We start from the raw sequence: 12,161 nt of genomic DNA, 5'->3' as shown, positions 1-12,161 counted from the left end.
CTCTGGTCTTCATGCACATTATAACCATTGTAACTTAATGGCTCATGTTGTTCTTATGAGCTATAAATGATATATTTTAATAACTGTGTTGATTTGGATCACTCATTCAATGGCAGTTTCCACAGTGTCATAAAGGAGTCTCCAGAATGTATATCTATCATGGGTCCCAAAATTGTGGAGATTTTCTGTTGCTTTTAGGGAACATGCTTCCTCTTTTAGCTTGGTTAATGGTTTTCTTTTGGTGGTGTTGAACTGTTGGCTGTTGTTTTTAATGTTCTACAATGATAGGAATTGAATACAGTGTACCACAAACTGAAAGATGAGTACTCAACTTAGTCTACCGCATTTGAGATAGCTACATCATTACCAACTAGGCGTAGGATCTTCAAGACATGGTACGTAAAACTAGAAAGGGTAAACTATTTTAAGTTTCCTGTAAAGTGATGGGAACCAAAGAAGTGCTTGCTGTCTGGGTATGGAATAGAATATAATTTGTATTTAGTAGAGCTAGTCTGAGAAGCTCTGACAAATGCCTGTAGCTAATATCAATTCTTTTTAAAAATCAGCTAAGTTATTTCATATATTATTAATTCAGCAAATAGACCTCTTTCCTTAATAGTAATATTTCATGGTCATGAAGTTTATACATCACTTGAAGACATGGAAACAAAATATAATATCTACCATAATTGCTAGAATTCTTGTTGTTATGATTCCTGTTTCTTTAAAGTTTGTGATTCCAAACTTGGGATAGCTCAGCAGTGGAATATAAAATTGCTGTCTCTCCATATATACCCATTAGTTTAAACTAGTGTGTTTCCTTAAACAAATCCAACATTTTAATTTTTTCAGGTTTAGATGACTCGTCACATCATTAAGAAAGTAAAATGCGTGAGCTGTCAGGAGCGAAAGCCACTGCTGCTAGAAAGGGCTGTCTCCTTTAGTCGGCTGCTCTGGCCTCCTCATAGGACATTCAAATGAAGTAGATCTCCACCTGCTACTTAAGCTTCTTTCAGATTTCATATACAGTAAAGATGACAAATAAGAAAAGAAGCCGGGAGCCTTGTCAATACATTGGAGCACCTATTTTTCTGTCACACTTTGGAAGGAAAGCTGGGACACTTGTCCTCTGTTTAATATGACCAAATGATTGAGTCCCACCCATCAGTGCAAGTCTCTCTTTCTCAGCGAACTCAGGTTTTTGGGTTGGGATAAAACTCCTGACTGATAAGTGGACCAGAATTTCTTAGTACATGTTTATGCCAAGTATCGGAATCAATATTTTATTGCCTAATACTCCAGCATAAACTTGTGCCAATAGGCTCTACCTTGTATTACTTCTGTTGGTGCTGAAGAATCACAGAGGCAATCTTACCAAGGGAAGAATGGGGTAATAGATTTGTCTTTAGGAAGGGTGATTCTATAAAGAAATTTAGAGAATGTGTTTGAGAGCTAAGACCGGAGATAAAAATATGTACAGAACTGTGAACAACTGAAGAGGAAGATGCACTGATAAAGTCAGTACTTTGACATGCCAACGAAATGGTCCAAAACAAAAATAAATCCAACTATTTGCTTAGCAGTTTATATTCTGCCTCCCCCAAAGACTTCTGTTGGAAAAGCAACTGCCATTAGAACAAAGTTGGCATGTAGAAAGATTTTAAAGTGCACGTTTTCTCATGTATGTAATCTACCCTATAAGAGCTTGGGCATTCTTAAATTTCAGTAGTGAACACCATCTCGCCCAAGCTAAACTTTACCTTCAGTGGTGGGTTAGGTTCTCCTCCTGTTGCCTGTTTATTATTTAAGTTTAGTATTGTCTTACAATTATTAAAATCATGATGCTTTGATTAGATTGGCCAGAATTCATTCAGATACGTTTTGGCTTCCTCAACAAAATCGTGTATAGTAGACCTTCCTGACACACTATTATAGTAGCACTGGCAGCTTATGGCTATTGAACTCAAAATATATCTAGGTGGAATTGAGCACCCAAAATGTAAAGCACACACAGATTTCCAAAGCTCATTACAAATAATATGTAAATTTTTCATTGACTTATATTGAGTACATATTGATATAATTATGTTAACCAAAATGCATAATAAAATTGTTTTCAAGTCATTTTACTTTTTGTAATATTGGTATGCTAGGTTACTTAAAATTACATGTGTGATTCTCATATTTCTGTTCGGCAGGCTCTCAGTAAAATGCTTGTAAGTCCGACTTACAACATGAGTTCAAGGGCAGCATAATATCCCTCAAGGTTATCACTGGTATTACTTACAAGTTAGTTGACAGTGCCCCATTTCTCTTTCTGTTTTTATAGAGTAAAGTTGGATGTATTTTTGTTGTTTAATTGTAGCAGTGTAGACAGAGCCTAATTATGCTCCAAAATACCTCTGTCCCTTTAAGTACATAATTCTACTTGGCATTGATAGTCACACATTATAAGAGAGCAGTGGTACTCCTGCCTTACATGTGTTTATTTAAACCATGACCTAACGCATAGCAAACTAGTAAAAGTTAACCAAAGATCTTCACTTACCAGCATTACTGTCAAAATGTGGGTAGAGAACACTTTTACTAATTTACATGTTTATTTTTTCTTAGCTGATGTTTTCTTTGTCATCTTTAAACTCATGGCCCACTCAGATCTAGATTAGTGAGATGTGTACTTGCATGCTAATCTCACCTCAAACATGGACCTTGTGAAATAAAGAGCTGCCACAACCGTCGCCGCCTCCTCCTCCTCTTCCTCCTCCTCCTCTTCCTCCTCCCCTTCTTCCTTCTCTTTCTCTTCTAATCCGTAGGTCTCAGTACTACCTCTCTTGCTAGATTCATAATCAATTTTGACTGAATATTTTTATTTTCCTAAGTCAGTGACTTTTCAAATTTTTCTTTTCCCTGGAATCAGTATAATCTTGCAAAACTTGCTTGCTTGCAAAGTGGAATTCTGTTTGAATGTATGTGGGACTTTATGGCCTTCCCCAAAAGAGCCTCCACGCCCCGCTGTGGAGTTTCTGTCTGGAGAGCAGCGTGTAAACATTGATTTGAATGACCTGTAGCAGCATGGGTTTACTGTGATAGCAGCCAGAAAACTAGTCTGAGTTTCTCAGTGATTCGCTGCTATCGGAACAGAGGTGAGCGACAGCTGAGGGCCTGTAGGGTAGCCACAGAGCAGGCACACCTGGGGAAGAAAACTCAGGAACCTTTGCTTCTACAGGAAAAACATCTTCAGATGCTTCCAAGTCTACAACATGAGATTAATTGTAAGTTCTCAAGTACAGTGTGAAAGCTAACTGGACTACAAAAATAGAGAGTAAATTGTTCATTAGCTCTGTGTTGAAAGTCCTAGTAATTCACACTACCAAAGCACTGTGTAAATGAAATACATTTTCTTTAAAAAATTACTAAACATTGAAAGATGGCTTCAATGAAGGTTTTCAAGGCATTTTTTAGGTTGCTTTAAAATTAAAATACATTTTTATATGTCTAACATGACTCTAAAATTGAAGAAATCAGTAAAATGAATTCAAATATTTGGAGAACACTAGGCTTTATCTAAATAATTTACTGTTCATCAAATATTTAACACTATTATATTGCTACTATTCTGGGATTATTCTGTAAACTCTTGGTTTTCTGTGATGTAGACCTAACCATGAAGACCTCTGGTACTAGAGATTATGGGTCTTACGTGACCACAGGGCTTTTCGTCCTCTCTGTTTTTCATTCTGCACACTGTTGCTCAGCTCTGCTGTGTAGTTGTCACAATGGTTGGCTGGTATGAAGATCCATTAAAGTCTGGGGCATTGTGTATATTCATAATTAATAATCTCAGGGAGACTATCATATAAAGGAACATTTTAGAATATAGTAAATGAATAGGTCAAGTTTTTAATTAAATAAAAGAAATAGAGGATTCTAGAAAGCAGTTGTTTTCTCCTTGAGTCCTCTGATTACCTTGATCCTTTTTTGTTTCTTTGGAAAATTAAAACACTTAGTGATGTCTTCAGACCATCATATCTAAGAATTTTTATACCGCATAGTGAAATTGAAGCTATTAAAGTTTTGTTTTTCCGGGGCTGGAGAGATGGCTCAGCGGTTAAGAGCACTGACTGCTCTTCCAATGGTCCTGAGTTCAATTTCCAGCAACCACATGGTGGCTCACACCCATCTGTAATGGGATCTGATGCCCTCTTCTGGTGTGTCTGAAGACAGTGACAGTGTACCCATATACAAAAAGAGCGTTTTTTTTTTTTTTCCATTCTAAACCAAGTATCTTTTCCAAACCTGAGGGCTGAGCGCTCGTAAGAAACTGAGGGACCACTGTGTGCTGGACCCTCGGGCAGGCTCCGCACGCGCATCGCCTTCTTTTGATTCTCAGTCACATAAGGTTTGAAGTATGGGAAATTAAGTTCAAGATAACAATTTGCCCAAGGTCATACAGAAAAGTGGCTTAAAAGCAGACATGTTTCATTCCAGAGACTACTGTTATTTTTTACTATATTACTCTTGAAAATCCATTTGTATTTTAAATTTTAAAACATGCCATTCTGGGTACAATTTTTATAATTATGTTGTAGATGTTATACAAAGGATTTTTAAGAATAGCTTTTCTTTTATCATGTAGTTAGTATGTTTATTCAATAAGTATATTTATATAATTTTATGTAATAAAGTAATCTATAATTGGGAAATGACACTTGATTCTTTCTTGCCTGTGACTGCCATATAAATCATTAAGAAGCAGTAGTCTCCTTAGTAGATGACTTTATCCTATTTTAGGTTCTTTTTCATAACTGCTTGTATCTTCTGTTGGAAGACGAGAACTATGGTTCTAAAATAAGCTTTCTTTCCCTTGGACTAGCCTACTTATTATTATGATGATATAATAAAGGGACTTGCATTCACTAGATAAGGCAGATAGTGGTTGATCTGTCATCTCCTTTTTCTGAATTACACAAATTATAATTGAATAAGTAGTTTCCTGAATCTTCCTCTATATTTTTTTAAATGTAACTTAATAATCTGTTAACTCTCATAAGTAGTTTAATGGCATTAATAAGCAAGTAGATTTTAAATCTCCAATGGTAACTATGATATAAAATATTATAAATAACAAAGTTTGACTTCTCATGAAATTACATCTATGCTGAAGACAGAAAAATAAAATGTATATGTTTTTCAGATATACTGCAGTGGTAAATATGAACCAATTACAGCTAATCACTTTTACATCTATAAAAAAAGTGATCTTGCAGAGAAGTTAAAATAGTGAAAGTCTTATAAAGAATATATTTATTAGTCAAGATAATGTGTATCCATCATATCTCCTGCTTCTTTTTAATTAACTAGGCATAGAGAGTTGTGTATGCATATCTGAAACCAACTTGGTGGCCCTTGTAAAAGTAATATGACTCAACCATCCCAACGTCAGTGGTACAGTTATAGCTTCGTCTGCAAATTTATCTCACCTTTCTTTCCTGCACAAGGTCTATAATATGTTCTAGTATATTTGTTTAGGAAGTCACATTGGTTCTAGTAAGTGAGTGGTTTCTTCCCATGTGACAGTGTTGGTCCCATGTTGGTCTCAGTTGGTCACATGGCATGGACAATTGTCAGTATTCACTATCAGTGAGTTGAACACGCATTCAGCAGCTCAGTTGACTTTTTTTCCTCAGAATGTAGATGCTCTCGCTTGACACAGCAGGTCTGTTTCCCACAGGGTAATGGCCTTGAGAGTCAAGAGAAGAGCATAAGTAGTTCTCCACAGGATGTAGTTAGTTAGGGTCTTCAGAGGAAAGAACCGATAGAAGGCTGGCAAGAGAAGGTGACTAGTTATTTCTCTTATTGCAGAGCTTTTGCCTTCAGTATTCATGAGAAAAACAGAGACAGATGAAGGCAAAAAGCACATCAGGCATGAGGTTGTTTCCTATCCAACTCTGAGAGTCGCTGTCCTACCTATAGCTTGCTTTGCTTGTTTGCCAGTTGCTCTCTGCCTCTTTCCTGAAGGGTGAGTCATCTGAAGGCAGCCAGCTTTAGGGTTGAGCTACATCCTGTGTCCTCCTGGCTTCCTTTTTGTCAGTGCCCTGGCTTCATGCTATGTTGGCCTAATGACTTTTTATTAAAAGTCTCTTCTTGATAGTGGCCCTAGAAAAAGTTTTGTTGCCTGGTTTGTGTGTATAAATAGATGTGTGTTTCTTTTAGGGTGTTCTTTTGGGGGTGCTGATTGTCAAACCAGGGCTTCATATATATACTAAGCAATTATTCTACCAACTGAGCTATATCCATTTCCCCAGCATCCCCTATACAGACTTAACCAACCAGACAAGGTTGCAACTTAGGTTCCTTTACCTTCTTTACCGTGCTCCATGTTTTCCCTTTCCTCTGATGTTTGAATTTCTAGTAAGTGTCCAGAAAGTCCAGTAGAAGTAGAAAAGAGGAAGTGGCCATTTTAATCCATTCCGAAGTCTATTCTCATTCATTTGAAGCAGCTCCCAGTGACACTGGTAAGGCTCCAGGAGAGATAAAGCAGCACTGCAGTGTCCCCCAGGCCACCTCCTACAGAAGAGTTTCCAGGGCTGCTGTCAGCACGGGGGCAGATAGAGCTGTTGGGGGTGATAGCTTCCCGGGACCATGACACAGCCTTATAAAGAGGGTTATCCTTCACCTCTGCCTTTCCTGTCCCGCTGGTCAGGCAAATCCACTGCATGTAGCATCTTCATGCATACAGCTATAAGCTTAAAATATGCCACAAAGCACTTTGGTACGTTTTTACAAGTTTTTCCAGAGTACTGGAAACTTAACTTTTAAGGTGAGTAATGTCATCTGGGAAATAAGGTGTGTGAACTCTTAATGTACCTGATATTCCTGATATTCTTGGATCATCATGAAGATATTTAAGAGCCCTATATTATGGGCATGCCTTTAACCCCAGTACTCAGGAGGCAAAGACAAGCTCATCTCTGTGAGTTCCAGGCCATCCTGGTCTACATGGTAAGTTCCAGTACAACCAGAGCTAAATCAGAGAGTCTCTCCCAAAAAGAAAAAGGACATTTGAGTCGCTGGAGCTCCAGGGTAGTAGGCTTGTTTGGTGTTTTGATTCCTTCTGGGTCCTCTTGTTCAGGTTACCAGGGAAACCGCCTGCCAACCAGCATCTTCATCTCTAGAACAGTCTCTGATTTACAGTGTCAGACTCTACAGTCCTTCTTTCCTAGCTGTGTTCTGAATGTTCACCTTAGGGCAGTCTGAGAAAATGAACTCATGTAAGAGTGATCTGATAAGGCTTCAGTTCTCTCCGTTTGAAGGGCTAGTTATCCACACACTCTAAAGCCAACGCAAATGTCGGTCTATCCACCATACTTTTTTAGGGCTTATAAGGAGGCAAACAAAGAATAAGGGGTAGAATCAAGAGAACCAACAGCCAAGCAGGCAGGAACCTGAATGACCTCTGCTTGCTTCACTCAGTCCCTAGATCATCCTTTCTATTCTCTGAGAAATTCAATAATTTACAGAGATACAATTATTTTTGTTTTGGATGGAGTTTATCTAAGAATCTCTGTAAATACATTGTTTACTTCAGATGAGCTCTGGCCACTGCAAAGTAGAATTCTCTTAAGTATTCAGCTCCAAACATAACAATAAAATGAGCCTTCTTTTATAAGAGCGACATCTGGGCTTTTCATACTAACCTCTAAGTGGTGGGTCCAATGGGATCTTAAGCTTACCCATTTTGCTCCATAGAAACTCAGTATTTGCAGTGTGGGGGGGTTGGAATTTTCCCTGGAAATTCAATCCCACTAAACCAAAATAGTTGGGGAAGAGGTGCTCTTAGTAAATATTCATGGTCCTACTTAATCCAAGATGGCTATAAATCTTCCAAAATATTCCCCTAATATAAGGGTTGCATCATAAGAGATGCCAACTATACTTATTACTGAAGTATTAAAATAAAAAGAAATTGATACATAAAGAAAATTTACATTATAAATTTACATTATAAATATAGGGTCAGCTTTTTTTAATTGAGTGGGAACACACTCTGAATGCACACATAGAGTTCATTAATGCTTACAAAGCTATAGTAAATTTCCTGTTCTTTGCATGAATAATTAGAAATGTAGTGCTTTAGTAATCAGCAAGCAGTTGATTTGTATCTGTAGCTACAGTACACTTTTAGATCCTGCTTTTTGTAATGTTTTGTCAGAATTACTCTATTTCATTCTCCATCAGCAACCCCTCAGCTGATCTTTCTATTCTACATGAGTCGTCATATCTTGCTACTTGTCTCAGTATAGAAACTTTTAGTTCATTTCCCAACACTTTTCCTCTGCGTTCCATCTGCAATTTGGAGCCGCCTGGTGGCCATCTGTTACTAGGTGATTCTAAGACTAGGATGCTAATGGGGACTTCTATCTAAAGGCATTGAGGACTGTTTAGTGACCATTCATCTTTAACATTGCATTTTTCTTAATTCTTTGATAGTTTCATACATTATATTTTTGCCATATCAAGCACTGCTCCAGGGATGGACTTGACCAGGGGCCACAAGAGACTGAAGAAAAACAGACACAATAAAAGCTAGATTTGGGTGGCCTGAGTCTCTGATAGAGAAAGTATATTACCCCAGAGCACAGAGTGTTTGTTCTAGAGTTGAACAGCGAAGCAGGGTTATTGCATACAATTGAATAAGAAGTTGGGGTTATTACATACAGATAAACAAGGAGGCAGAGTTTATGGTATATAACTGGATCAAGGAGACAGGTTTAGCTAACCTCCCAGTAGGAACAGTCTCTGCAGGGGATCAGTCTTTGGACTGTAAATATGGGAGCTATTATAGACATTTTCTATACACACTGTTAGTATCAGCACTCAAATACACCACCACCACCAAGAAAGGCTTTCCCTCCATTTCCCATAGACCTGAGCTACGACATCCTTGACATCTGTGCCCATGTCAGCAGCATATCTTCCCTCATTCAGGGCTTCCTCTGCTCCTTCCTCTGAGGCCTAGCCCCATCTTCTTTCCTCTTCCAGTTTCTTGTTCGTTTTTGTTTCTGATAACCCAGTAAGTCCAGTTTGTGCTTCTGATACACTGAGGAGTGTGGAGCCATCCACTGGAGCACAGTTAACCTACTAGAGCCACACGTAAAGAAAACCAACTCTTCCTCCCCACAAGAAGCCATCAGCTATCAGTAGCTGCTCAGGGTGGGAATCAGGAGCCCTTTACTCCTCCTTGCTAGAATGTTGACTGGCTTGCTCTTGTGCAGACAGACTCTGCGCTGCTGCTATGAGCCCATGAATCCTGCCATGTTCAGAAGATAGCATTTTGCTAGGCCTCTAGCTATTTAGATCTTTTCTCCCCATAGTCTACAGTGGTCCCTAATTCTTAGGATGGAGGAGGGTAAAGGTGTCCTGTTTGAATCTCAACACTCTACTGACGACATTCATTTTTGGCCTGATCAGATGGAGTTTGGATCAGAACATCATGGACATTCAGGGACTTAACCTACACAATCCCACTTGCCTTTTATTTTTTACACCTCTTACAAAGGTAGGAGCATTAGCTTATGTCTACTTGAAATATAAGACTGGTCAGAGGAGAGAAGCCAATGACTAACTGCATTATTTTCAGCTTTAGGTTACTGTAGAGTTTTAGTGTACCCGGATGTAGAATTACTATGTTTTAAAGAAAGTGCAATTTCAACTTTATAATATTACCAAATTCTTCTCCCAAATAGTTACATCAATTTACATTCCCACCTGTAATTTATGAGTTCCTATTTTCATACATTCTTGGCAACATCTGGTGTTTGCAGATTTTATTTTTACCCATCTGATGGGTGTGAAATGGTATCTCATTTCGGCTTTAATTTGCATTTTTACTTAATTTGCATTTTCATGTGTATTGGTCATTTGGGTTACCTCTTCTGGAAAGTGACTGTTCATCTAGTTTCCATGTGCTCTTGAAAAGATGTCCTCCTTTAATATTACAGGATCATATGTGTCCATTAGATCAGGGGTCAAGTGATTGTTCCTTTCTTCTGTGTCACTTAAGTGTGAATTAGTATGAATGTGAATTTGCTCATTTCTTCTAGTAATCCTGTGTTGTTCTATCTTACTAGAGACAGAATCCATAATTACTGAAGTTTCCTATGTATGTTCTTCTTTGTAATAGCTTTTAAATCCCTAATAATGTTTTGCCTACAAGTTACATTTTTTTCCTAGAAGTAATAGGGCGATGCCAGTTTTCTTTGGTTTATAGTATGCCTAGAGAAGTTAAGGATATGTTCAAGTGCAAGTAACAGAAAACTTCATGTAGCTACATAAACAAGTGAAGTGGAGAATTATTTCTTCTCAGAGAAGATTAGGCACAGATGTGGGTTCACTGCTCAGAAATGCAGACTTTATAACTGCCTGCCCTTCCTATGGCTAACCTTCATCCTCTTGTCTGTCTTCTCCCTAAGAAGCTTATGGATGGGGAGCAGAGGAGAATGAGACAGATGATTTATTAGCCCAACTGTGTTTGTGGGCTAGTTTCCTCTTCTGGCACCTCTAGAATTTGTGTCGTATGACTGTAAATAATCTACTGTCTAAGTTTTTTATTGATAATCTTACTTTCTTGAGTGAGTATAACAATTCTTGCCAAATGAAGCACCAGAAAGAAAAAGCTTAGACAGGCCAGGCTTGAGAACGCCAAGAAGCAATTACATTGGTGATTCTCAGATTGCCAGATAATGCAGATTACTAGCAAAGCATAATACAATAGATCCCAAACCATTAAATCAAAGTAACAATGTAGTTAAGGTTTAGCAAGTAGGGTGTATTTAGCAATACTTGCTGTATATATTCTCTCCAGAGATAATGGGATTTTTCTAGATTTTTTTTTTTAGAAGAATGATGAAATGTCAGTATTTCCCATGAAACCTAACATCACATTGTACATTTTGCTGTTGTATTAGTTGGCTGTCAGGCAGCCCATCTTACCTAGGAAATGTGGCCTCAGACTCTGCCTTACTTCATCCTCTGAACATTTCAGTACATCTGTTTGACCTCTAGCCTTGGCTGTGGACAATATGCAGTCTACAGTTGTATTTCAACATAGCCTTCAACATCTTCAAAGCAAGTAGATTTTATTTCTAATTTATTCTAAATTGATTTCCATACATTAGAAGGGTCTAGTTCTTCCAGCTAGGACAGCATATTAACATGCCTAATAGCTGATACAAGCTAAAAGTTAGCAAAGCATTTCCCTGCTTTACTGTGCTTTCCTTTGTTCCAAGAAGAAATACATAAGAAATGAAGCCTTTGGTGTTCATACTGTAAAAGGCAACAAACATAGTGTATCCAAAGCAGAAAACTTTTTCTTTAAAAACATTAGAATGTGTCTTGTTTAATTGCTAGGACAAAGCCGAGTTGGCACCAGGTTAATGCTAACGGTGGGTGCAACGACACCACTGCTCCAGTTCTGAATGCCCTGTGGTCATCATTCATCTTGTCCAACACAGTGGTGTGGAGCAGAGCTCAGGGTAGGGCATGTAGTGCTTGAGTGTGTGTGTGTGTGTGTGTGTGTGTGTGTGTGTGTGTGTGTATGTGTGTGTGTGTGTGTGTGTATACCTGTGTCTGTGTGTGATGTTTCTCTATTTTTAGTGAAAAATTTCCTGTTGAACATTTTCTATTTACCCTATCACTAACAAAAAGAAGTTGCATCTTTTTGATTAGTTAACCTTTGTAGTTAACATTTAAAACTCATCTTTCTTTATTGTCCACAGTATTGCCATTTTCTTTTTTTCCACACAGATTCTGATTTTTTTAATTAATCGAAGTCAACTGCTTTGATTTTTCTTAGTTATGTAGCTTTACATTAAATTTCAAGTTTCTTACTATTATAAATATGTGACTATTTATGTTTATAAACTTGAATTTGGGTTTCGTTGTGCTTTAAGTTTTCTAAATACAATTTTTTTTCAGCCATGGAAACAAAGAAGTATTCTCCTGCCGAGGAATAAAATTGGCGGTAGATTGGTTTTTGGAAAGAGGCCACAAAGATATCACGGTCTTTGTTCCTGCTTGGAGAAAAGAACAGTCCAGACCTGACGCCCTTATCACAGGTGAGCTCCTCACACACAGCTGCTCCTCACACACAGCTACTCCTT

General features: G+C 38.0%; 1 protein-coding gene across 3 annotated transcripts in view; it reads left to right on the top strand.

The window, feature by feature from the left end:
* Zc3h12c (zinc finger CCCH-type containing 12C) overlaps positions 1 to 12,161 on the top strand; it is a 56,959-nt gene that overhangs the window by 31,321 nt on the left and 13,477 nt on the right. For all 3 annotated transcript variants that reach the window (XM_029543124.1, XM_021206362.2, XM_021206363.2), the window contains exon 3: positions 11,977 to 12,116. In XM_029543124.1, coding sequence (XP_029398984.1) covers positions 11,977 to 12,116 — 140 coding nt within the window. The remainder of the gene's footprint in view (positions 1 to 11,976; positions 12,117 to 12,161) is intronic.

The sequence above is a fragment of the Mus pahari genome, chromosome 10, assembly GCF_900095145.1.
Source record: "Mus pahari chromosome 10, PAHARI_EIJ_v1.1, whole genome shotgun sequence".
NCBI classification, from domain to species: domain Eukaryota; kingdom Metazoa; phylum Chordata; class Mammalia; order Rodentia; family Muridae; genus Mus; species Mus pahari.
The sequence above is the reverse complement of the archived record's forward strand: the minus strand, read 5'-3'. Positions and strand labels throughout refer to the sequence as shown.